This window comes from Limulus polyphemus, unplaced genomic scaffold, assembly GCF_000517525.1.
Source record: "Limulus polyphemus unplaced genomic scaffold, Limulus_polyphemus-2.1.2 Scaffold856, whole genome shotgun sequence".
Taxonomy (NCBI): Eukaryota; Metazoa; Arthropoda; class Merostomata; order Xiphosura; family Limulidae; genus Limulus; species Limulus polyphemus.
Window position 1 is genome coordinate 276605 of NW_013666466.1, and position 26562 is coordinate 303166.

General features: G+C 32.4%; 1 protein-coding gene across 1 annotated transcript in view; it reads left to right on the plus strand.

Annotated features, from left to right (window-relative positions):
- The window catches only part of LOC106460885 (zinc finger protein 384-like), a 115451-nt gene extending 92314 nt beyond the window's left edge, over positions 1 to 23137 (plus strand). Inside the window, exons 6-7 of the mRNA XM_022387690.1 lie at positions 7774 to 7941; positions 13747 to 23137. Coding sequence (XP_022243398.1) covers positions 7774 to 7941; positions 13747 to 14132 — 554 coding nt within the window. The 3' untranslated portion in view covers positions 14133 to 23137. The remainder of the gene's footprint in view (positions 1 to 7773; positions 7942 to 13746) is intronic.
- Positions 23138 to 26562: the final 3425 nt, after the last annotated feature.

Here is a 26562-nt window from a genome sequence, read left to right on the forward strand (position 1 = left end):
GTTGAAACTAATTAGGATTGGCTTTTTGGAAACTGAGCTGTAATATGGTTACAAGTTACTTTACAGTTCTAACTACAAAAGGATCTCAAAGTCAAATGATCTGAATTTGCTTCTTCTGTACGTAGAATAAATTATCTAAATAGTTGTCTATACAATAGTGTGACTTTCTCTTCTAAAGAGAAGCAAAGGAAAGTTTTAATACTGTAAACTGACTGACAATGAAAGAAAGTGTATATTATCATACTAATATGAATATTTAGTTTAGTCATAAATTTACCTATGCTCATTCATAATTGTAATCGTTTATTATTATTGACAGTGTATATTTTTATATAGTTATACCTAAAAATGCATACAGAACAGCATCGTTTCTAAAAAACTAAGAGATCGAGTTAAAACGCCGAATAGGTTATTGCGGTTAATTAAGGACAATTTACTGATTAGCAGGAGTACAACAAATAGTATTGCTAACACAATGCGGTAGATATCAGGAATAATTTTAGTTAAACAGAACAATGAAATTCTTGGCAACAATACGACACTGATAAAATCAACATAATATAGCAATACGATGACAACTGTGCAATACTTGCAGCAATATAGTGAACTATACCAAAACATTTAAATACAATGTACAGGCAGCAATATTGTATTATATTTAACGAAAATTATTTAATACCTGACGAAGATGCAGTATGCAATATCGAAATACATTATATCACACTCGATTACATAATAAAACTGCAGTTATTAGCAGCAGTCTAATAAATTGTAGAGAAATAATTCCACAAACAGTCCTATAGTACTATACACATACCCACACACCAGTGTAAGCAAAGAAGCAGAAATACTAGGTATAATACAATGCCAACAACAGAAAGAACAGTACAAGCAGTTGAATAAATAGTACGTAGTAACATATGCAACAACAGATGCAGGAGTGCTAGATATAGGAAAATACAACAAACAGATGCAACAGTACTAGATATACGAGATATTATAAGTAATAGTGCTAGACATAAGGCAAAATTACAAAACGGCTTCTTGCACTAATTTTAAATTGATAAACTAGAGGGAAGACAGCTAAACACCACCACCATTAACTATTGGACCACTTGTATCTAACCGAATAATGGGATTTGACCTTCATACTTATAACGCAACCACGATCTCAAAGTGCGAAGCTTATTTTTGCAGTAAAGGGGCGCGAACCGTGAACCCTCACATTTTAATTTTAAGGTACGCTAACCACTAGGCCGTGTCCAATTCCTACAAGGAAAAAGTAGATGCAAGTGTGTTATACATACTGCAATATAAAAATAACAGTAACAATTGGAGTAATTGTGCTAAATATAAGGTAGTAGAAAAACAACGTAACTAATAGTATTGAATGTACGGCAGTATCAAATGTAACAAAACAACATAAACAACAATTATAAAAAAAACAATAATAGCTTTTTCAGTTTACACCAGTTTAAGTCCTATTGTAATTTCGTCATCAGTTGGCCATTCTAATAAATATCATCCAATAATCAGTGTAACTGAAAGAATGAATACAATATATAACAATATATCATTTACTGATAACAGTGCAATATGTAAATATTGATTCGTTGTAAACAAACACGTAAATAACATCATTCTACTGGTATATTGCAAAACTAGTTGGAGTACCTCCTCCCTAGACGGGAGTTATTTAAATTCCTGATTAATGAAAGGTTATCCTAGGACAAGAAAAGTAGCTTCCCTTATTTGTAATAGTAAAAATGGCAAAAAGCCCATAAAAAACGTAACTTTGCATGTATCTCCGCATGGACCCAACAAACCTTCATGCCAGATTTGGTGAAGCTCCATCAACAGGGGGCGAAATAGTGGTAAACAATGAAAAAAATCTCCCAAAAAAAAAACGCAAAATGCAAAACTCAAAGTTTATACTCCCGCATGGATCGAACCTTCATACAAATTTTGGTGAAGATCCATTCACACCCTACGAAGTAGTTACATGGACATGCAACAGACAGTACTATTATACTTATATATATGTATATATTGTACATTGGGGAAGCATGCAACATAGGTATTAAGAAATTACAAAGTTCAGACAATCATATTACAAAACTGAGAATAAATTCTATAGAATCATACACTTCTGTGGAAGCTGGCTTGAATTAATTCTTCCGTTCATGCATGAAAGATAGCAAGTTACGATAAATCATTCATTAAACTGATGAAATCTCATTCTTACGTAAGTATGCACCCATGTAAACTGGTTAAAAGATTCTTGCATAATCTAGAAAAAACATTTGTGAAATTTGGCTAAAATAGTTGTACAGAAACATGGATATACTCTTGTAAGCTGATTGAAAACAATTATTTTGTAAGTGTGCAGACACTCATATCGGCTGAATAGAAATAATTCTTACATAATAATGAGGAATTATGTCCATTGGGTAGTAGCTGCTATTTTAGTAAATTACCTCAGATAAATTGCCAAAAAGAAAGCATTAAGAACGTAAACACAATTTATGTAACACAAGAAATCATTACCTGATAAACATAATCTACCAAATTTACACCTTGCAAATGTAGAAAACTATCAAAACTGCTTGATAGAAGTAATTACGGAAACACACACATAGATTTGTGCTATCCTGCAGTTGTTAAGAAATGCAAAATTATCATCTAACTCAAAATGGTTTGTAAACTTTATTGTAACCTTTGTTAATTATTATAAATAATATTAAGTGTGACAATCAGAAGGCCAGTAATGTATTGTTAATGTTTACAGTCATTACTCAATATAATATACCTGTGAATCCCCTCTTAAGATTTGAAGTTTTCCTAATACATTAAAATGTGTAACTTGACTGAGTACGTTGTATCTTTAAAATCTTCAAATCGGCAGGACGTGGATAGAAAATGTTAACTAAATATGGCTGCAATTTGCCACGTACCAAAAGTTTGTGAAGATTTTAAAGTGGTCTTTCATTAATTTTACTCTCCGTTTGTATTCTCAGGACTATTTTAAATACAATTGGCATCTGCAACTGCACTAAAACAGTAAATCTAATAAAATGATTGTTTAATACTTTCTTTGTTTAGAAAAGTAATTTGATTCAACTCAATTTGCTTTCCTGTCTCTCTAGTCTTAAGCAAAAGGTAACGTGCATGTTAAGCAAAAATGAAAGGCTGATACACACCACCCATTCTGCTATTTAGACACAACAAATGTCATCGATATAATTATTTTGTATGATATTAACTACTTTATACTATTCTTTATCTAAGAATAAACAAAATGTGTAGAATGTCATTTTAAATAATATGTAACTTTGTGTTTAGCAATGTGTAAACAAATATCGTCTTTAGATGGCAGTAGTAAATTGTGGACCTAGATGTAATGCATAATGATCCCTAGGATTATAAATCGTGTAATAAAAGAGTGAGAACACATAGTACTCATATCTTTTATTATTATGAACTTATAGAAGAAAGTTAAACAAATACATCCACGGAGCTCTGAGTATATTATCTAATCGTTTTTGTTTTTGTTGTTGTTTTTGCTATTTTACATAATGCTGTTATATAAAAAAAGGTTCAAGTTATGTGAAGCAAAATCAAAGTTTGCAAAAATTAGAAGGCTGAAAGTATAACTAATTGAGTTAAATGATTAATTTGTGATGAGAATAATAAAAGTTATATTTGAGTTTTTTTTTCATTCTTTCTTTACATGTAGTTTATAATTGTTACAAAATCAGACTATGTAGAACCAGTTGCACGTTTGGGGCAGTTGGGTAAATTAAAGTACCTTATATATGCGTGTAACTCTTAGTTCAGTTGTTAATAAAATGTTAACCCAGAATTAATACTAATATTATACATTCTCTATTTCTTGAAAATCCCCAATTGCCTAGATAAAAGACGTAGTGCTTAAAAATATAATAGATCTAATACTTATGTTTTATGACAAGTATAATTGTAATCATTCTTCGCCATCTTGTAAGAGGCGTACAAACCATAACAATTGTTGTTGTATCAAATAGCTTACATAACTAGTGTTCAGATAACTGCTGTGTTGTTGTATCCCAGCCGGCCTGAAGAGCTCTGGATTGAGCGAAAGGCGTCATTGGCAATGGATATGACAAATATAGTGTGGATGGAATACAATCATTATACTATCTTCTAATTCTTGAAATTCACTATGGGACTAGATATATAATGTAGTGTTTAAAAATATAATAAGCCTTATACTAATGTCTTATGACAAGTATAAATGTAGTTGATATTGTCTGAGAACTGCTTCTGCCCGTTTTAACTGACAAATGTCAATGATTAAGTCAAGATACGTCCATGGAATGTACGTTTGTCAAAATACATTGTCAGATATTGGAAACCTAAGGAAACTGCTCTTTGGTAATTCCAGTGAATCTGTAATTAAATATCTGAAGCTGCGTTGTCGTCAAAATTTAAACCTTGTACCCAAACAGATAAGACTCTTTCATACATTGTAGTGACGATAATAGTTTTCTTCTGTTGAACTGTGTTACACCAGATGCCAGATGTCAAAGATAATTTGTGCAATTCACCTTACTTTTATGTATTTCTCAGGTTACAATGACTAATTCAAGCTACTAGAGTAATTCCTCGGTCTAGAAACACAAAAGGCCATGCACTCTCACTGACAACAGCATTAGTTACTATACAACAAACAATGTGTGAGTTACTTGTTCTGTATATCTCAAATTTGATGCTTTTTGGTCTAAATATCTCAAATCTGGCGCTTTTTTGTTCCTTGTTGAGATACCTCAAGTTTGGTGATTTTTGGTCCGTGATTTAAATGTCTCAAGTTTGAAGTTTCCAGGTCTCTGTTTTAAATATCTCAGATTTGCGTTTTTTGGTCCTTCTTTTAGATATCTGAAGGTTGGTGTTTTTTGGTTTCTTTAATATATCTCAGGTTTGGTGGTTTTTGGTCTTTACCTTATATATCTCAGGTTTGATCTTTGTTTTATGTATCTTAACTTTGACGCTCTTTGGTCCTTTTACCAGATATCTTAAGTTTGGCCGTTTTTGCTTCGAATCTGAAGGGAACACATAAATCTGTGGATTCCTGACCCTCAGCTGGTTTCTTTATATTCCTTTTTGTTTTCGTTTTCGGTTCGTGTGAAAGGTCAGTCTTAATCTACAACCCAAAACATCTTCTGTTGAGGTATTCTCTCCTATTCGTTTCTCCAGAAGTGACACCACCTATGGGTTCCTGTTTTTGGTCAAAACTACACGTTCTTTTGTTTTAAACTAAACTGTCTCTTATAGGAGATATATTCGGGTTTCATAAAATAAGCTTTTAAATTTATTACGTATTTTTGGGTACTTACACCGTATCCAGACCAGGTTTGCCTTCTCAATCAAGGAATTTAGAACAGAATTAATCTCTCCTGTTTTCCCTTGGTTTAAGGATCCTTTAATATCGTCCAACAGCTCCATTAACGTATGCACAACCTAAATACGTTCACAACAATTTAAGAGTTTATCGTGTTTTAGGGCTAATCATGAAGACTTTTTTGCCCTAGCTTCAAGGACACTACTCCGGGGCCGCACTTCTCATTAAGTGTTTTGCTACTAAAGGTGTGATTTGATTAAATCTGCTGTCTTTCACTCATCAGCCAAATTAATAATAGTATTTGTTCCTTGTTTCGATGATATGGAGAAAACATATGGTCGCCCCTATAACATTTAGAGTTAGGGAAGCACATTCTGGATATAAAATATGCTAGAAACACCACCAATCGGTGTCCGTAATTCTACTTAGCTTTTCATAGATGTATCTCAACCAGTGTGGAGCACAGGGTTGAAACATACCACAAACTAACATGTCTAGCTGTGTAATACGCCCTGCAAGTATCAATTTTGTATTTCGCCGCCGACATTCCAAATTCAATCATCTCGCTTTCCCTATATCTGCTGTATTAATACACCACTTTTGATTACGGTCATTCTCTAACTAACAGAAGCAACACACACATACATATACACATTGAATTATTGGACTCTCTCAAAAATTTTCATGTTCAAATTCATGTTAAAATGACTCATTAACGGTGAAAATATTTCAAAGTAAAGTATCTAAAGCAAATTATTTATTTCCAATAAATCATGGAAATCTTATGAAAACAAAAATTATATATATATATATATTCGCATTTTTTAAAAGTTAGTAAGAATGAAAATGCTACACAAAGAAAGAAATTAAGTAGATTTGTTTGCAATATACAAGAACTGAAAATAATTTTGTTTATGAATATGATCAGATTTGATTTCATAATATTAAATATATTATCATGAGCATAATTAAAGCTACTCGGAAGGTTTAGGTGACTAATGATTTAGTATTTTGACGTGAACACTGTTTTAAGCTAAATGATTTGAAAGTTTAGTACATGATTGTACGTTAAAATTCAAAAGGTAGTAACAATTACTAAAAAACGGACATTGGTAAGGTGATATTTTTTTCTTAAGTAGCTGAATTTAATATGGTAAACCTCGATAAAATTGCATTTTAACTTCAGTTCGAAAACGTTATAAACCTTAAAGAGCAATACTGTCATACTCTAGAACTACTGTCCTTTAATTTCCTATTATCTGCGTGTTAGATGTATGGCTGGTAACTGATTATTAACACTTCTATTATTCTTCTGGGATGATCACACTAGATCTTCAATTCGTTATCTGAAACTGCCGAGATGCCATCAAAAGATTCCTGTAGGAAAACGTTTTCATTCTTACTAAAGAAAACTAAACATTTACAAACATATACAGTTATCTGAAATATTGTTTTCTTGTCGAAACTGCTTTGATTTCCGTGTGTTAATGTTTGGCAGATAAGTTAAGAATGTAGTTATTACACTGTTATTATAAGAACATTTACAGCTCTGTATTTTAAAAGAAAGTTTAAAAGAAATTACAAGGAATAATTCCTGCGACAAGTGTCAACTTATGGAAAATACTTTAATAAATAATCTCGCAACATACGATAATAGTAAAAAATGAAATACCATGCTGAACGTGCTACATTATAATGTGATTTAGTCATTATTTTGTAACTTTTTTGTGCAACTGTTGCATTATTTTTTCTGAATTTTATTTATTTATTTTTACTTTTTAGTAAACGTATGTTGTATTTTTCATTACATACAAAAGTTTAACAACTATGAAAAAGTTTTGGGTTGAAATACGTATAAAAAGAGTGATACTGAAGTCTGATAATGAAGATGAAAACAGTTGATAAAACAGCTGTTGTGTAATATACATATAATCATTGTTTTATCCGTCCATTTACTGCTCCTCTTAATACTAAGTAAACTAATGATTATGTTATTATATGTTAATTTTAGTTAATAGTCAACTTTGTAACTCGATTTTCAGATTTCGCTAAAGATGAAATAAGTTATACCGAAACGTTCTAACCTTGTAAATATAATATTTTATCAACCATTTTCATCTTCATTAAGAATGATACCGTGTTCAAACAAATGTTATTGTATTAATTGTCACAGTGTCAGAAATACCCTTTCTTGTCACATGTGTCATTTTAGTTCTCAAGACTGGGACATTTTTCCCATTATAGTGTAACTACAGGACAAAATCTTGAAATTAGAAATAGGACGAGTTAAGTTGCTCTCGTACCAAAATTAGAAAATATTGAACTCTCATAACAGTAAATTTTCGAATGAATTTGTTTATTAGGCTACTGAGGTTTTCATTCTGATTTTCATTCAGACAAGCGTCGTACAACAAGCCGCCCATGTCCCATTTGTGGAAAGACGTATGTCAATGAGGGATCGTTAAGGAAACACATTACAAGCCATCCTGAGACGTCATCAGTTTCATCGCCTTTACGCATGTGGCCATGCTCTGTTTGCCAAAGTGTATTTACTCAAGAAGCTGGTATAGTGCATAGTTTTAGAGCATTGCATGCATTATTAAAAGCTACTATAAGCATATTGTTCCTTAGTCTGTATATCTACTGCTTTGGAAAAAAAGGAGAATTCCTGTCTTCTCTTCTACATTTTCATTGTTATTTATATCTCAGAAAATTTACGCTGCCTGTGTGATTTCATTTTGAGGTCATTAAAACATTGTTTTAAATCTTCGTGTCATCTTTACTGTCACCATTAGTAATAATAACGGTCGACAATAGCTTAACATTCTAATTTCAGCTTAAAGATGCTGCATTAGTACCAGTAGGCGTGGCACTATACTTGCCTCACATTCTCGTTTTTTTTGTTCTTGTTTTAGTAATCTTCTTTTGTTTAAGTCCCCCAAGAAACAACAAGGCAATCATTTGAACACTACTAAATATTCATGTTTAGAGTTTAAGTAAACATATTCAACGATACTTTCTCTAATTCAGTTCTTCATGAACCAACTGAACCTTTCAAGTATATAGACTTTCTCCAAACTTCCTTAATTTATGGAATCATTTAAATCCAAATACACTCTCCTGTCTAGACCCTCAATAACCAACAAAAACTTTCAAATATGTATAATAAGATTCTGTGTGTGTGTGTGTCACGTAACTTCTCCTAAACCGCTGGTCGCACAAACTTTTAAATGGTACCAAACGAATCGTCTCGGTTTCAAGGTTTGCACAAAAGTAAAACCTTTCAACCTTAGGGAACACTGCTATTTCGCGAAAACACTTTTATGGGAATTCCCCGAAAGCAGACCCCAAAGTTGGAACTGATTTACATTAGAGCATGCAAATAAGTAGGCCTACTCATTGCAGTTCGTAACTTTAAGAAATTAAATAATAGCGGCAGAACAGTAGTTAAAACGTTAAATTTGCATTATAGCGGCTTGGTAAATGCCATAGGGCCCACAGGTTCGCTAGTACAGTTATAATTTATCCTTCATGAATCAACAGGACCAAAATTATCCTCTGCTTTTCATTAAAAAAAAACTGAACAACAGTTATCCTTTACCTTTAAATAACAATACAGCTATCCTTTGCCCTTCATTAATAAACAAAACGTATCAAATACAATTATCCTTTATATTTCAGTTACTAGAACATTTCAAATAGTTAAACTATGCTCTTGATTAATCAACAAAATCATTTATCTATTGACCTTCATTTATTTTCCACACAATTATTCTTTGCTTTTCATTAAACATAAAACTCTTAGTATCTTTTGCTGTTAGTTAATCAACAGAACATTTGAATATAGTTATTATTTGCTAGTCATAAGTAAAAAAAATACCTCTTATATACAGTTATCCTTTGCCCTTCAGTAATCAACAGAACTTTTCAAATACAACTATCCTTAGTTCTTCATTAACCAACAGACTCCAGTTATCCAATATAACTATATTTTGCCTTTCAGTAATCAACAGAACGTGTAACGGTCTAAAATAAACAACTATAACAACACTTAGAAATAAATTCAACACTTACCAAAACACAGTTAATGAACACGTGCCTGGCCAAGACTTGGCACTTATGTTAATGAACAATATATCATAAATATCATTGATATTTCAAATAATGGAATCGGGAAAAGAACCAGAAAGAAAAACCCTAATTCCAAAAAATACCTTTCTATACTAATAACAATATCAAGTGATAAATAGCAATAATTTCCTTTTCCCTCTCTCTCTTGTAGTGAAGCTTCTGGTAAGGTATTTATTCACTGAGTAAATCACAAAAGTACACCTTATGTGATCATAAATTTACATAATCTTCTGGTACATTAATAGAATCTGTACACAATCTCTAAGTATCTCTTAGTGAAGCTTCTGGCATGGTATTTATTCACTGAGTAAGTCACAAAAGTACACCTTATGTGATCATAAATTTACATAATCTTTTGGTACATTAATAGTAACTGTACGCACCGCTAGGGAAGCTGGTGTTAATTTCATCATACATACATATTTACTCAAAATACAAATGATTAACTGGAAGGTGAGTTGGCGTTTTAATGCAACTACAAATTCATAGATAAATTAAACGATAGAAAGAAATAATAAATGAACGGTAAACAAAACCATAAACATAAAAAATAAAGCTATCCTTCGTTCTTCATTAATCAATAGACTTCTAGTTATCCTATGTAGCTCTCGATTAATCAAAAGAACCACTGTTAATTTTTACACTTTCTTAATCAACAGGATCACCATTATTTTTCACACTTTCTTAATCAACTGAACCACAGTTATTATTTGCCTTTCATTAATAAGCAGAACAACAGTTATCTTTCGTCTTTCGTTATTGAACACAACAAGAGTTATCTTTTTTCCAACCCTTCATTAATCAAAAGAACCACAGTTATTTTTTTTACAGTTTCTTAACTAACAGAACCAAATTTATTATTTACACTTCCTTAATCAATAGAACCACACTTATTTTTCACTCTTTCTTAATCAACCGAACCACACCATAACAACATTTACAGTCTTGGCCATAATGTTTACATACTGTCCTATATTAATGTTATTGTCTATTGTTACTGTTATTGAGTAAATGCCTGAGTAGTAACAGAGAAGGTAGCGTATGATCGGACAAGCATATATGAGTTGTTATTCTGGTTTGTATAAGTTGTTTTGAGCATTTGTTCGTCAAAACACACGTACACACCTGTTTTGTATAAAAGGGTGTGCTTTTGGTATAATCTTTTTTAAAAAAGATCAATGCTTCGTTCAGGCCCCCCAGTGGCACAGCGGTATGTCTGCGGACTTACAAAGCTAGAAACTGGGTTTCGATACCCTTGTGTAGCTTTGTGCATAATTAAAAACAAACAAACAAGCTTCGTTCAGACAATTTGTCTGTATTTGGTGTGGAGTCATGCCTCGTCACGTGCCAGAAGTTATAAGGCGTCAAATTGTTCGACTGTCCAAAATGATATGAAGCAAATGGACATTGCCGAAACAGTAACGTACCCCCAGTGTACTGTATCCAGAATCCTAAAACGTCATCGAACTACTTGAAACATTTTTCCAGGAAAGCCTACTGGTAGACGCCGAAAAACTACTGCCTGAGATGACCATGTTTTGACCAGGTTAATGCGTTAAGGTCGAAATAAGTCGTGCAACAACTTACGACAAGAATGACATAAATGACTAAACAAGGTTATTTTGCAAGAAGGACTATCTGCAAATTGATATTAACCAGAATTCACCGCCATCACCGTATTACTTGGGCAAGATAGTTTGCCAACTTACAGTTAGGGCACTAGCAACATGTCATCTCTTCAGACGAGTCCTGTTTCAGACTTGTTAAATCTAATGGTAGTATTCGTGTTCGACGTTTGCCTGGAGAACAGATGTGAGAAGACTGTCTTTCCCACAGGAAACTCGCAGGAGATGGTGCAGTAAATGTTTGGGCAGCTATTCAACATGGTGGAAAAATTGCTCTTCATATCCTTCAGGGAACCACCAATGGCGCCCCCTACAAGCATCATATAGAGACGACATTTCTACTATATGCTAGGGCAAGATTTGTCAATAACTTTGTGTTCCAGGATGACAATGACACAGCCAACAGTGAACGTATTGTACAGGGTTATTTCGACCAGAAGGACGGTACAAGATTGCCATGGTCGGCAAGGTCTCCAAATTGTAATCCCATTGAGAAATGTTTGGCAGAACCTAGCCGTAAAATTGCTAACCATGACCCTAAACCAGCTACTGTAGCTGAGTTGTAGTGGCTTCTAGTGATAAGTTGGGATTAAATCAGGATGGATTACATCAATAATCTCATCGATAGCATGCCACGCCGCCTTGTGGAGGCTATTAGATTATGAGGAGGACCATTCAAGTACTGAATGTTTAATATGAACTGATACAAGGTTACAGACGCTATTTATAATAGATTGATGTTATATTTTGTCATTATATTTTTTGCTAAGATTTTGTTGTGATAGGTGAAATGGTGAATTAACTATCTTTCTACAGTGTCTGGTAAAATTGTTTGCTGTTCTAATAAATCGTTCGTGATGTCCATAGAACTGTTTCATTATACAAATTACATATGTAGATATTTAATATAACATGCATTTCTCAGTTTGACAGCACTAAGTGTATTTGTATTCCATCTTAATAACAATGATTTTGCTTGTTATAAAATATGGAAACATTTTGGCCAAGACTTTATTTTAATTGAACAAAACACCCATACTCTAAACCAACACCCCGGGGTACCAAATACCTTTACTAAGCTGTTAAGCAATCATCTTAAATATATTCCGGTGTCTATGTAACCTACTTGCACCTGATGATGATATAATCTTGTTGAAACGTTGTACATTTGTTTCTTTGGTTATCAATTTAAGCCGTCTCGAAGCTTATTTTCTAAAAAGTAAGCTCCTCGTTATTAAATTTGAATTCACAGTTATCCTTTACCCTTCATTAATAAACAAAACCACAGTTATTCTTTACACTTCATTAATAAACAAAACCACAGTTATTCTTTACACTTCATTAATAAACAGAACCACAGTTATTCTTTACCCTTTATTAATAAACAAAACCACAGTTATTCTTTACCATTCATTCCAGGTTTTATATTTAAAATATATTTGTAATTTCATAACTTATTTTGCATTTTAAGTATTTTGCTTCCTTCTTTTGTCATGCAATGTACTTTTTATATTTCTTTTAATAAATTCTAACAAGTTATATTTCTAATGGTACTTTAACAGTTGTTGCTATTACTAGCTTCTAACAAGTTATATTTCTAATGGTGCTTTAAGAGTTGTTGTTATTACTAGCGAAAATTTTAAATAAGTTGAAATGTAAGTAAAATGTTACAGTCTTGTAAACCATGTATAATAACAGCTTACTGGTTATATAGAGCCTTTTACGCATGTTCTTTAATTCTTGAACTCAAAGAATGATTCGTAATGGTAACATATCAATATTTACACGTTGGACATGTAAATATATAGATGGAATAAGAGCTCCGCGTATTAGAAACACTGTCTTTGAATTTAAAGCAATTACTCACACGAATTATTGGTTTGAAAATAATTTTATGTTAAATTTGAGGAAAAACCTTACAATTCAAAACAATTTTAATATTTTTATTTAGTTCTAAACATGCTTCCCTGTATACGGCAAAACACAATAACTGTAACCCATCAGAAAATTAAATACCCCAATATTAACAGATCATTTGTAGGAGTAAGAGTGTTTATTGTTTATTTGTAACTAAGCACAAAGCTACACAGTGGGCAATCTGTGCTCTGCCCACCACAGGTATCGAAACCCGGATTTTAGCGTTGTAAGTCCGTAAACATACCGCTGTGCCACTGGGGGGCGAGTAAGAGTGATTTTGGCAGTTCTATGCATACGCAAAAAGCAATATACTATCTGTTTATTAGCGGAACATTTGTTAATTTTAGAATTATACAGAACTTCTAATTACCAATCAAATGAAAAGGAAAACTATTTCTTTGTAATTGCTTTAAATTTAAATACAGCGTTTTTTCATCGCAACTCTCTTACTTCATCTATAAATTTGCATGTCCAAGTTGTAACCATGGCTATATGGGCTCTACAGTTTTTTTTTGTTGTTGTTCAAGAATTAAAGAGCATGTACACAATACTCCACGTAATCTGTCATCTATTGTTCTAGCAATTTTAAAAGACTGTGGTAGTTTACCTACCGTCTAAGAGTTTTGTATTCTGGGGAGTTTATATAACCGTGTCTTTCAGTGAAATTTTTTATTATGGTTAAATCCTTCTTTTCAGGCCTTCTACTCCATATGGAGAATATGAGAATGGATCCCAAACACCAGTTCGCTGCCCAATATGTTCTGAGTCGGGTAGCTGCAGAGAAACGAGAGAAAGAAACACATATAAGCTCCACAGCACCTCTAGAAGTGGCCAATCTATCCAAGAGTGGAGGCAGTTCTGGCTCTAACCAACTCAAAGAATCACCAATATGTCATAACAATGGTAGTAGCCACAATGGAGCAGTTATGAATATACTGTCCAACATAAAAAGCCTATCAAATATTAATAGGCCTGCTCCGGCTCATTCTCAGACACCGTCAGCCCTTCCACACAGGCATGTTATACCGCAACTCGCTTTATCTCGCGTGTCTTCTCAAAACCATTCACAACAATTCTACTAAACGTCATAGAATGGTTAATATCTCTTAGATTTACGATCATAGAAGTACGTTTACAAGAATAAATAATTTTAACTCGTCAGAAACTTAAATACCCCTATATTAACACAATTTAATAATTTGTGATGATGATGTGCAGTAAGAGTTATTTTGTCACTTCTATACATGAGCATTAATGAACCTTTTTATTGTAGTTAGTCTTAATTTTTGAGGTATACGTTTAAATACTATATGTTTGATCTCCTCTTAAAGACTTATACACAAGCTTTCTCTGTCTGCCGTGGATCATTGAGTTACTTTTTGAATGAATATGAATTTATGTAGAATTTTCAACGGACTTAACAAAACACAACTTGTTTTCGGACTGAGGAACCAGAGTTTTTTCGAAAGCTACAACACGTTAATGTGTACGTGAGCACGCAGAAGCTTGTAATTCGTCTTTAAGTTGGATTTAAACATGTAGAAAGTGAATAAAGTAAAATTTATTGTTTAAAAATCTAAGCACAGTGATATTTAACTTCGATTTACTTTGTGTATTGTTTTGGCCAAGTGAGCTGTGATACAAAATTTGCTTACTACTTAAAGTTTGTAAGCAACTGTGAGCCAGGAAGAGTTGGATCATGGAGGTATTAGGTAAACCTGGCCCTAATAATAATCATGTGTAATGTTAAAATTATGTATAATGTCTTTGTTTACATATAGTGTCACTGGGATGAAATTCCATAGGCACTCTAAACACTTCTATATTTCTCGGTCAGTGATCTTGTCCGGTGTATTGTATTTCCGGATTTTGTTATCAATAGTAACAAGACTAAAGTGTTGTGATCATAATCGGTGTGCAGTAGTATGTAGTTTCTTTATAGTAGAGTTAGTACCTTTAGATTACAACAGACAGACAGGCTGCTGTCAGTGAAGATTTTGTAATATCGGTGCGTGATTTTCTTGTTATAAACTACAACTATAGAATTAGTTAAAGCGAAATATTATGCATATTCTTTTCCATTATAAAAGTAGAATAAATAGCCCAATAGTGTTTAACGTGTTGTGTCCTTTGATAACAATTTGCCTAAAAGGCTATTGATATACCCTTGTGACAAGCGATATTTATTTTTATGAAATTTGTAAAATTAACTAGAAGTCTTCAGGAAAATTCTAATTATATAGGTAAGATTTGAATTATGGATGTTCGTCTATAACATCAGTATTTTCACAGGAGAGAAAACTTCTATAAGAACATAAAATAAACTGGGGCCAAATTGGTAGTGTAGGAAGTTTGCTTAAAACTTTCACTCAAAGCTATAGTGTGGGAAATAATAAATATCCAAAATGCTGCTAACATTTCAAATATTGAAGGTTTTTTTCGTGGCCAAGTTATTAAACTCTTACCTGAAATTTTTCGTTTGAATTATATTAATTATTCAGGAAATAACTTTAAAGTTAACTATATTATAGTTATATAATTTGATATAACATAGTTCATGTGATGCAGATATTATCTAAATATATGTTTTTAAAAGTTATTGAAACTAATCCATTGATAAACTTTTATGAGTTAAATGTATTACACAAAGAACGAGAGATAAACAAAGTATGTGTTTAATTTAGTTTATCATATTGGAGAGAAGGTATTTGGGCCTATAAGCGGACTCAATGGAAAGATCATTAATATTTTTAAAAATTATAATTTTGAATATAGAGTGTATCAAAATTATTTAAATTTTTTGTGCCTGAATAAGAGATGTTTACATATGATATTTTGTGAGAAGTCCATTTGGATGCTTACGCTTTTTTTTTAACCAATATTTCTCTTCTCCTACTTGAAATTCGATCTTTGAAAAAATATAAGAAACTTAAATTAAATGTCCTAAAGATTTATTCGAAAAATGCCACTTTTCTTTGGATTTTTTTCCTAAACTACATTTTACGCCCAATGTTTAATAACAAACATTTGATACGTGGCGTTTGCTGTGATAACCAGAAATTGAGAAATGTTGCCACGCGCACACAAAATTTTGTTTACAGTGTTACTTAACTAATTTATTTGAATAATATTTTTGTTTAGACTCGCTGTTAATTTCAACGATGTATGTACATTAGGGGTATATTATTTTATTTTTATACATACTTTTGTTTTTCTGACAAATTTATTTGAAATAAGAACAAAGTTATAGCAACTTAGTGAAAACCAGGTAGATGGTTTTCTTGTCAGATTATTCGATGAAACACTCCAATAAGACAACGCATTTATTTTTATTGATAGTAATAAGACCAAAGTGTTGTGATCATAATCGGTGTGCAATAGTAGATAGTTTCGTTTTGTATGAATATGAATTTATCTCTTAGAGAATATGAGAAAGGATCTCAAACACCAGTTCGCTGCCCAATATGTTCTGAGTCTGGCAACTGCAGAGAAACAAAAGAAAAAAACACATGTAAGCTCCACAGTACCTCTTGTAATCGTGAAAAAATATATACGTATATATGAATTCTTGTAAAAATATGTTTATAATAACTTTCGCTTTCCCTTTGTTATTTATCAATTAATCATTTTTACTTTCTGTCATGTTTTGACCTATCCTATCTTTCCGTCTCAGTTTTTGACGAACTCTATTCCGTGAACTCTATTGACTAATATTCCAATTATTCTTCCCACTGTGTTATTTTCTTCCCTTTTTTCCACGTGCCCATAGCATCCCAGTTTAGCTTCACGCGCTTTTTCTATTATTTTACATACCCCAGCCTACTTTCTAATATCATCACTCATAATACTATTCCTTAACGATATTTCCATCATCTAACGTAACATTCTCATTTCCGTCTTTTCCAGCAAACTTTCTTCTTTCCTTTACAATTTCCATAGCTCTGCTCCATACAACAGAAATGATCCAATTACAGTCTTAAACATCCAAATTTTTAATTTCCTTGCAATTTTCTTGACACAAATAACTCCCGAAATACTGCTCTACTTCTGTCATCCACACTTTCTCTTATTTCCAGGTCGCATTCCCCAGTCTCATTTGTATATGAGCCGAGGTACTTCATTTGTTTGGGTTATCTCTCCGTCCGGCCTATCTTATATTTTGACTAGATGTCTTCCTCTTTTACTACTTGCTAATGTCTTCGTCTTCCCTGTATTTACCTTAAGTCCATTTCACTCCAACTATTCATGCCCCAATCTATATCTTACCTATAGTTCCTTCTCGCTTCTAGCCATAATCACTAGATCGTCAGCAAGTAACAATTCCCATATCTCTCCTCTTCTGATAGTTTTCTGAAAAGACATCCATTATCTTTATAGAGAGGAATGAGCTAAAAGCCGACCCTTGATGCAATCCTACCTTTACTTCAAATTCATCAGTATTTCCTTGTTTTGTTCTTTGTACACCTTGGATCATTCAGACAGTTTTTCTGATACCCCTTTCTTTCCTAAAAAACAACAAAAAATCTTTCTTGGTGCCCTGTCATATGCATTTTCTAAGTCTACAAAACGCCAATATAATGTTCCATTTTCTTCTAAGATCTTATTTTGCAACTATCTTAAAATGTACATTGTATCAACTGTGCTCTTTTCCGGTATAAAACAAAACTGTTTCCTAGCTATTGATATTACATTCCTTCGAAGATTTTCAAAAGATGCTCAATTAGCTTAACGTCTCTATAATTACCACATTCCAATACATCACCCTTCTGCTTATGTCTAGATACCACTGTGCTCTTTCTCCAGTCTTCTGAAATTTTCTACACATCCTATACTAACTGCAAGAACTTCCATACCATATCCACGACTTCCTCACCTATGGCTTTGATCATCTCAGCTATCACCCCTGATTGGCGCACTCACCTTATCCACGCCTTCTTCACCCATTGTTCTAATAACCTCAACTGTCACCCATGATGAGCCAGCCACTCGCCTTACCTTGTTTGATTTTCATGATACAGTTTTTACTTCTGATCTACTTATTTCTTTTACTAGTCATTGAACTCTGACCACATCCTCCATATCATCTCTTTCATGTTTTACATTCAACATTTCTTCATAATACTGCATCCAACTTTTCTTTATGTCCTCACCCTTAACAGCTATTGACCCCTCTCTGTTCTCTAATGCATTTACTTCTCCAAGATATCTTTGTGTTTTTTTTTTATAGATTTTGCAGCTTACTATATATTCCACCAATGATTCTTTCTTTCCCATGGCCACTGCTTGCTTGGCATTCCTTTTAGCTTCCCTATACACGAGAGTGTTGTTTTCATTTTCTTGCGACTCTTTGAATATTCTTCTCTTTTTCGTTATCGCTTCCTGCACTTCCTCATTCCACTACCATGTATCTATATATTGTTATTTACTTCCTTTTGATGCTCCACAGACTTTAACACCTGCTTCCTATTCCTGATCCAGGTCTTTTCTTTCCACTGCATTTGCATTTGTGTTTTGTCTCCATCTGGTCTCTTTTTCTTTGAATTTACTGATATTTTCTCCATTCAATTTCCACATCTTCAATTTAGCTCCTATTTTTCACTTCTTTATACTGTTCTCTCCCTGTATCTTTATACCCATTATCAACAGCTGGTTCACTGTTTTCTCCCTATATCTCACTTTGCAGTTATTAATATTCTTTCTACCTATTCATTTGGCAACCACAAAGTCAAGTTGTCTTGCGTATTGACTACTGTTATACGTAATTAAGTGTTGCTCTGTTTTCTGAAATCCAGTGATGGCAATATACATTTCTAAAGCGTCTCCCAATTCAAGAATTATATTTCCCTCTTCATTTCTGATTCCATACTAATGTCCTTCATGCACTCCCTGAAAGTTAACTTATCTTTCACCAATTTGGCTGTTTAGATCCCTTCCAATTATAATCCTTTCATTAATGGTACCTAATGACCAGCTCTTCAAGATATTCCCTAAATTGTTACTTTCATCCTCTTGACCACCTTGTTGTAGAGTATTCACTGATATCAGGTTTATAATTATATCACTAAAAACCACCTTTACCGTGATAGCTCTGTCACTTATCCTTTATACTTCGATTACTTTCTATTTGAATTCTGTATTTAGTTTATGCCCATTCCATTTCTCCTTGTATTCTGACCGCAGTAGTATACGTTATATCCTTCTCCCAGCTCTCTTGCATTTTAATTTAGTCTCCTGTTTACAAAGCTCCATATCTGCTTATACACTCCTTTTTACGCTTCCTTTCCACTTGCTTCTTTGGTCGCAGTTGTGGAGTGTGCGGTACCCCTCTTCCGTTTCTCACAACAACCGAGGGATAGTGTTGCACGTAGCTTACAGCAAACACCTTAGCCATATGCTCATCTCCAATTAACCCGAGATACATATTTTATATTAGACAAGAAGTTTTACACTCGGGTGACTGGCCCTGATAGGAAATCTTATTTTTCATCTGGGCTTGAGACTGGCATGATCACCTGGGCTGGAATAAGTTCATTCCAGCTCGCATGGCAGAGTTCCTTCCCTCTAGTCTACTATTGTTAAATTAGGATGGCTAGTGCAGATAACCTTCGAATAGCTTTGCACGAAATTCAACAAAACAAAGAAACACTGTTAGTTATAAGTATAAGCAGACGTTACGGAGTTTTGGATAAGATAATATAACAACGCTTGTTTCGAAAATCAAGTGGAAATGCTTATGCTTGAACACACAGGCTGTCATATGTGTATCAAAGGTAACGGCTAACTTACCCTGTCTCTCATATCCCAGTTCGTAATAAATCTATTTACACGTGTCGGATATTGCTTGTTCTACCATTTCAAAAGCTAATGATTCATTACAAAAAGTAAATAAACAAACAAAAGAAAATCAGAGTAGAATTTAAATTTCTAATTAAATAAAGAAATGAGGTTGCAATATAGAAAACAAAATAATAAATCGATATACCTTACAAGCTTCTGTACAATATTAACCACTGCAAAAATAATAACCAGTACTTTAACAATAAGCAGTTGAACGATAGTTTCAAGCATAAGCAATAGAAATTTTGCTCTAATTGTATGTGCTAGGTAATGATAAATAATATGATGGTTTGTTTAAGTTTTAGGGCAAAGCTACACAACTGGGCTATGTGGGGAATTAAACCGTTGTAAGTTTGTAAGCATACGGCTAACTCACTCGAGGACTAAATACTTTTTATTGGATATTTATAATTAATATTGCCTTTTGAACAAGTATCAGAAGTAGAAGTAATTGAATTTTACACGTGCTGTTTACTCAAAACATTTTACTGGTGTATTTGATAAAGCACGTAAGGAAAAGTAAGAGTTAAATATTATAATTATTGAGTTCAAATGAACCGTAAGCATAACTGGAATATTTTCGGATTCAAGAAATGTTTATAATACTCTCAGTACCTGTAATTATTAAAAACATACGAGATAGTAACAATATGTTGTACACCGTATCAGTAGTAAGTTATGTTTAGTTGTCCTTTCTTTTTTTTTCTTACTCGCTACAGAAAGCAATCTTTTTCTAGGAATTATGATTTTAACTACAGTGCCGATGAAATGCTCTTTTTTTCAGTGTTTTCTACATTTGTAAGTGCCTGTTTATGTGTTTATGGTTCTTACAAATCTTACAAATACAAATCTTGTTTTAATGAGATACGCTCTCTTACAGCAAATAACATGCATTTAGGTATTTGTGAGAAAATTACATTTTAAAAGGCATAGAAATGAATGTATTTGAACTTTACACCTTTAGTTTAGGAAGTTTACTATTTTTCAATTCAACTTAAAATAATATATAGACATATAAATATCTCAAAGTTTGGAATAACTTTTGTCGTGAGAAATAACATTATGATTCTTGAAGAGCATCAGCCATTTTTTGCATATTTGTTATAGGGCTTTGTTTTTACAAGAGAATGAAAGGGTCTAATAATGCTTGGCATCGAATTCGAAAATGAAAGGGTCTATTATTGTTATTCATTTGATGCCCTAATATAAAGAGTAACTTAGAGTTTCATAATGAAACGAATGTTTCTGAGCTATTGGTAATACTATTTAAAACAAATTTAAACATAGTTGAGTTCCGTTCTGTTTATAAAGCTGGTAGTCTATACAGACAGCCCGGAACTTCTATTTCGGTATAGATTGCGCGTCACTATTCTCCATAATCAAAATAAGACACCTCACATTTGTTAGGTGTCAAGAAATTATTCTGTAAAAATGCAATCCAATTCTGAAGGTAAGAAGAAGAAGACATTTTTCCCTGTACATAGGCTGTTTTTCCAAATATTTAATGTAGAAATTCAGCAAAGTGTCCTGAGATATCTTTGAGACTTTGGAATAAGCCTTTTTGGATAACATTTTGATATAGAAGAAAAAAGGAAGAAACCTGTTTCAAAACCTTCCTCTTTCTTGATCCATTTGTCCTCCCTTAGATTTGCATTGTGTATTATTCCGCAACTATTTTGTTGTATGTATTTTAAGAATATTTATCTTTATATACTCCAGTAAACTTCCATGGCAATGCAACAAAAGAATGGATTGCTTTATGATTACTTTAAAACATATATTTCTTAGAAAATTTGTGTCGCTTGGAAATTCAAAGCCATGGCTTCAACATAATATTCTCTTGTTCCGATGTTTTGGTTGATGCATAGCATTTAAACTTATATTATAGTTTTTACAATTAAAGTAAAATTGTAGGATTAAATAAATCAATAATTAAAGGAAGTACCCTGTTATGTAAAACTTAAATCCATCCGCTACTTGTTTGAGTTATCTAGCTTAGGAGTTCTCTTCTTGTTTGTCTCTTGGTGGGACTGCGATAAGTTTACCGACTTACAACGCTAAAATAATGTGGAGATCGATTCCCCTTGGTAGACACAGTAGATAGTCCGCTGTGGCTTTGCTCTAAAACTACACTTCTTGTTTGTCTCTTGGTGGGACTGCGATAAGTTTACCGACTTACAACGCTAAAATAATGTGGAGATCGATTCCCCTTGGTAGACACAGTAGATAGTCCGCTGTGGCTTTGCTCTAAAACTACACTTCTTGTAGTTGTTGTACCTGATGATACCTGGTGAAACGTTGAAACCATAGATATTATATTCTATAGAGTTAAAGGTTTTCCTATAAGCATAATCGTGTACTTATTGTTTTAATAGCAGATGTTTGCCTTTTGCTATTATTTCATAAAAGTAAGACAATTTATGTGTGCTTATTTTAGCTGATACTATTCATGTAATTCATGGCCTGGATATACTGTATCTTGTTACTTCTTGATATTTAATTGTTGATCCTCAACAGTTAAAGTTATATTTTTTCTGCAACAAGTACAAGATTGGATAATGGTCAGTAATTTCAAAGTCAGCAGATATCATCAGAAGACCAAATAGAAAAAAATGAATGCGCAATAATATGGTTTCTAGAAACAATAATGGTATTTTTTTAGTAAAAAGTACAACAAAGTGTTTAAAGATTTCACTAAGACATAACGCAGATTTTGTTTTTAAAAACATTTTCTTACTATAGAACATTTATATGGGAATATGTTACGTCAGTGTAAGCCGAACATACTTCCAGTAAATTACATCATATCATGTTTGATTTCTATGATGCATATATAATACATTTTTATTGCTCTTATAAATGACATTGACAATTATCCCCAATGCCGATTTATGCTCTTTATTAGGTATATATTTTAGTTCTGATATAGATAGCTAGCTTGCATTAATTAGAACTTAATATTAATGAGAAACCATAATTAACTTTCTCGTAAATTTCAAATAGCTTGTAATTGAACAGATGTTATAAGTTGTTCGATACTGAAATGATATCATTTAATAAAGCTGTATAAAATCACTGTAATATCCTTCAGGAATAAGAAAAAATCTAAGGAATATCTATTAGAATTATTGTTTGCTAAATTTGTTTTAAAATATCATTATTATATTGGAAATTTGTATTGGATGCTAAATAGGTGAATGACATGAAGAAAAGACTGTCTGCATAATGATGTATTTTATTTAAGATCCAAGAAACGGTACGTACAACAGATAAAATAGAATGAACCTTACGAAAGTTAAGCATGCATAAACATAAAATTCTTAGCTTCAATATCATAAATTCATAACTTCTTTGTCATCACTATATATATATATATTACATTTTGGTGCACACTCCGACATCAGTACTAACTTATATAAACATTTCGAGTTTTAAATAAATGCCAACTCTCACAAACTTTACCATCAATTATTAATAATTATGTACCTTAGTAACATATATCATTCAGAAAGAACAGTACTAACATTTAGTAATTCATTATGTTTCTGCCTCAATACGTGTAAGACATAAAACTAACTTATGTCATCATTATTTGTAGTTTATACAGTATAACGTCAATTCTAACTTTTTGTTTCTTTCACATTACATAAATAACTACACATGCAGGTGTCAACATTAACTTTTAAACGAATGATTCAGTCTCTTCATATTACACGTGAATTTTGCAGCGCTCGAACACTAGCACAAAATGTTAATGACTGACTTTTTTGTTTTATTCACTGTACCCTAACACATGAAGACACAAAGACTAATTTTTAATGAGGGACTTGCTTTATTTATTAAACCGAAGAGCATACATACGTCAGTATTAGTTTCTAATATGTTACTTAACTTTATTTAATAAACCGTAAGGTACAGAAACTCTGCACTGAACGTTAATGAGTGCCTTTCTTTGCGTTACTTGCCAAATTGTAGCGCAACAGACATAACAATGGTTCTATTTCTTAGTTTTATTTATTAATTTATAGTGCACACAGCCATAAGCACTAAATCTCAATAAGCGACTAGATTTCTTGGCTTTGCTTTTACGAAACTTTAGCGCAAAGAACGTAGCACCTTTTACTGAGTTCGAAAAAAAATGGTAATATTACTTACAGTTTTCATTATAAATGTAGTTATATAGTATTGTAAGGTATATTTAGTAGTGCAAAAAGATTCATATTATAATACACGTAATAAAATTAGGCAAAATTTTACGATGATGCTAGAAAATTACAACAAACAAAACAGTTATTTGAACTATATCTGCTGATGCTCAGCTTTGGATGTGATAAATACCAAGTTAATAGCACTGAAATCCAAACTGGATAAAGAGTTTGGTTACTGACAATATGTAGAAAATTAATTTCCCTACTTATTTTGGTCTTTAATATACATTAATAGTCTGAAGATTTTCTCTCGTTGTAAGTAGTCTGTTGCAGTAGTATAACCTTATTCTACTCAAATCTATATTATATTTAAATATAATGGTGCGTGTTATACGTGATGTGCTGTAAGATAATGGTGATTTTTCTGTAATGTAATGTTTCGTTGGTCATTGCGTGATATTAAAATGTAGCAAAGAAAAGCGGTCTTGTTTTTATTATAGTTTAGAATTTCCTAAATCACTTATGCGACATTTGTTCAATACAAATGAGCTTAAATCTGACTTAGTGTTTTTATTTCTGCGAAGAAAAGTACGAAGAATGTTATAGCTTTGTGTATTCTTTGAAACTGATTTTCTTGAAGAACCACACTCTTACAGTTGAGCTCTAAAATAAATGGTTGTGTACTCGGAGAAACATGTGGTTAGCTGCATGGCAGGGTGGTTAGATTTGACTTTTACGCACCCAGAGAACCATGATTATCTCTGAAAATATTCTACATATAGAGCTCCAGCCTTTATGACATGGAAATTCGGAATGACCGTAGTAACGTAACAAAATTGTTAGCAGTTATGTTCTTCACGATGTACTAAATTCAGTATATTCAAGATAACTCAGAAACAATGTTAACAGTGTCTACCATTTTGACGTGTAAATTCAAATTACCACGATAACTCAATGCTTAGAGTCTGATCTTCATGATTTTCAAATTCACAATGAACAGGGTAACTGAGCAACAGTTGTAATAATATTGTCAACAACAGGTACAAATTTTGGATAACCATAATAATTAAATACTAATGTTAAAAAAGTTTGGCCATCTTGCCTTATTAATTCAGAATGAACAAAGTAACTAGATACCACTGTTCACAATCTCGTCCAATTTAATGTGCAAATATAAAATGACTAGAATACATTAACAGTGTATGAGTTTTGGCTAATATACTTAAAAGTTAAGATCAGAAAAGTATGATTCAAAAGTGAGGAAAGTTTTCGCCTTCATAAAATGCAAATCAAGAAAAAACTGGCTAATTAAATAACAATATTAATACTTTAAATGTAAATTAAAGTAATTAAAATTGAATAACTAACAATTCCTGAAACTATAATGTCTAAATAAAAGATAAACAAGATAACTAGACACTATTGTCTATAGTGCGATTCATTATAGCGTACAAATTAATTAATAATAGACATCAAATTAACTTTAAAATGTAATTCTAGTTACTGTAACATAGATTCTAGAATGTACATTGTAAGTTAGAGTCTGATAACAGTTTCAACAATAAGGACCTACTAATGAAGCTCAAGAGGTTTTCTCACATTAACGAAACTAGCAAAATATTTATTACAAAACCATATTAATCAATAGTAAAAAATAAATAAAAAACATTATTACCCAGATAACTTTCAGAATATTAACATGGGCATTTAACAGAGAACTTTGGAATAAAGCAGTGTGATGTCTAGGATAGTTATAAATTTGTTACTGGTCAAGGACTATGATAGTCTAAAGTATAGGTGTAGAATTAAATGTAACAGTGACTTTCTCTGAAAGTAAGGCGAGAATAAAGTGACTGAAGTGCATTTGGAGCAGGTAGAAAGCAAAATTAAAATAAATAAAAGATAACAACCTCAACCATTAGGAACTACATGACGAGCGAGGTAACTAATATATATTATTATAACAGTTTCTTTTATTTGGTGGGTTCTTTTGAATTATTCGGTAACTAAAAGAATTCAACGTTCAAATTACTTAAAGATGAAAAAAGTGTTTTTTCTTCGGCTACAAGAAGTACAAGCTCTACAATTCTGCCTACCAACGATAGACCTAACTTCACAAATAAATAACCTCTAAACAGAAAATTTAGAAAGTCTTTTCTGAAGCTAACAAGTTGCCTTTTGTATTACCTCTAGAGACGATTATTGAGATTGACATTTGGTTCGGACCACTTTTCTCTCTGGATACTGCACTGATGCAGTTTAGATTGATTATCTATATTTTCTTATGTTTCCATCCTTGTTGTCATTGAACGTTTGACCTCTAATGATGTAATTATCATGTATTGCACAGGGAGCTCCTTGGCATAGACTGTGCAAATATTTCTAGTAAGACTATTTGACGTCTGTGTTTCTGCACGAATCCTATTCTCAATATGAATTCTTCTTCAATGTCAGTTGGTTCGAATCCCCGTCACACCAAACATGTTCGCCCTTTCAGCCGTGGGGGCGTTATAATGTTACGGTCAGT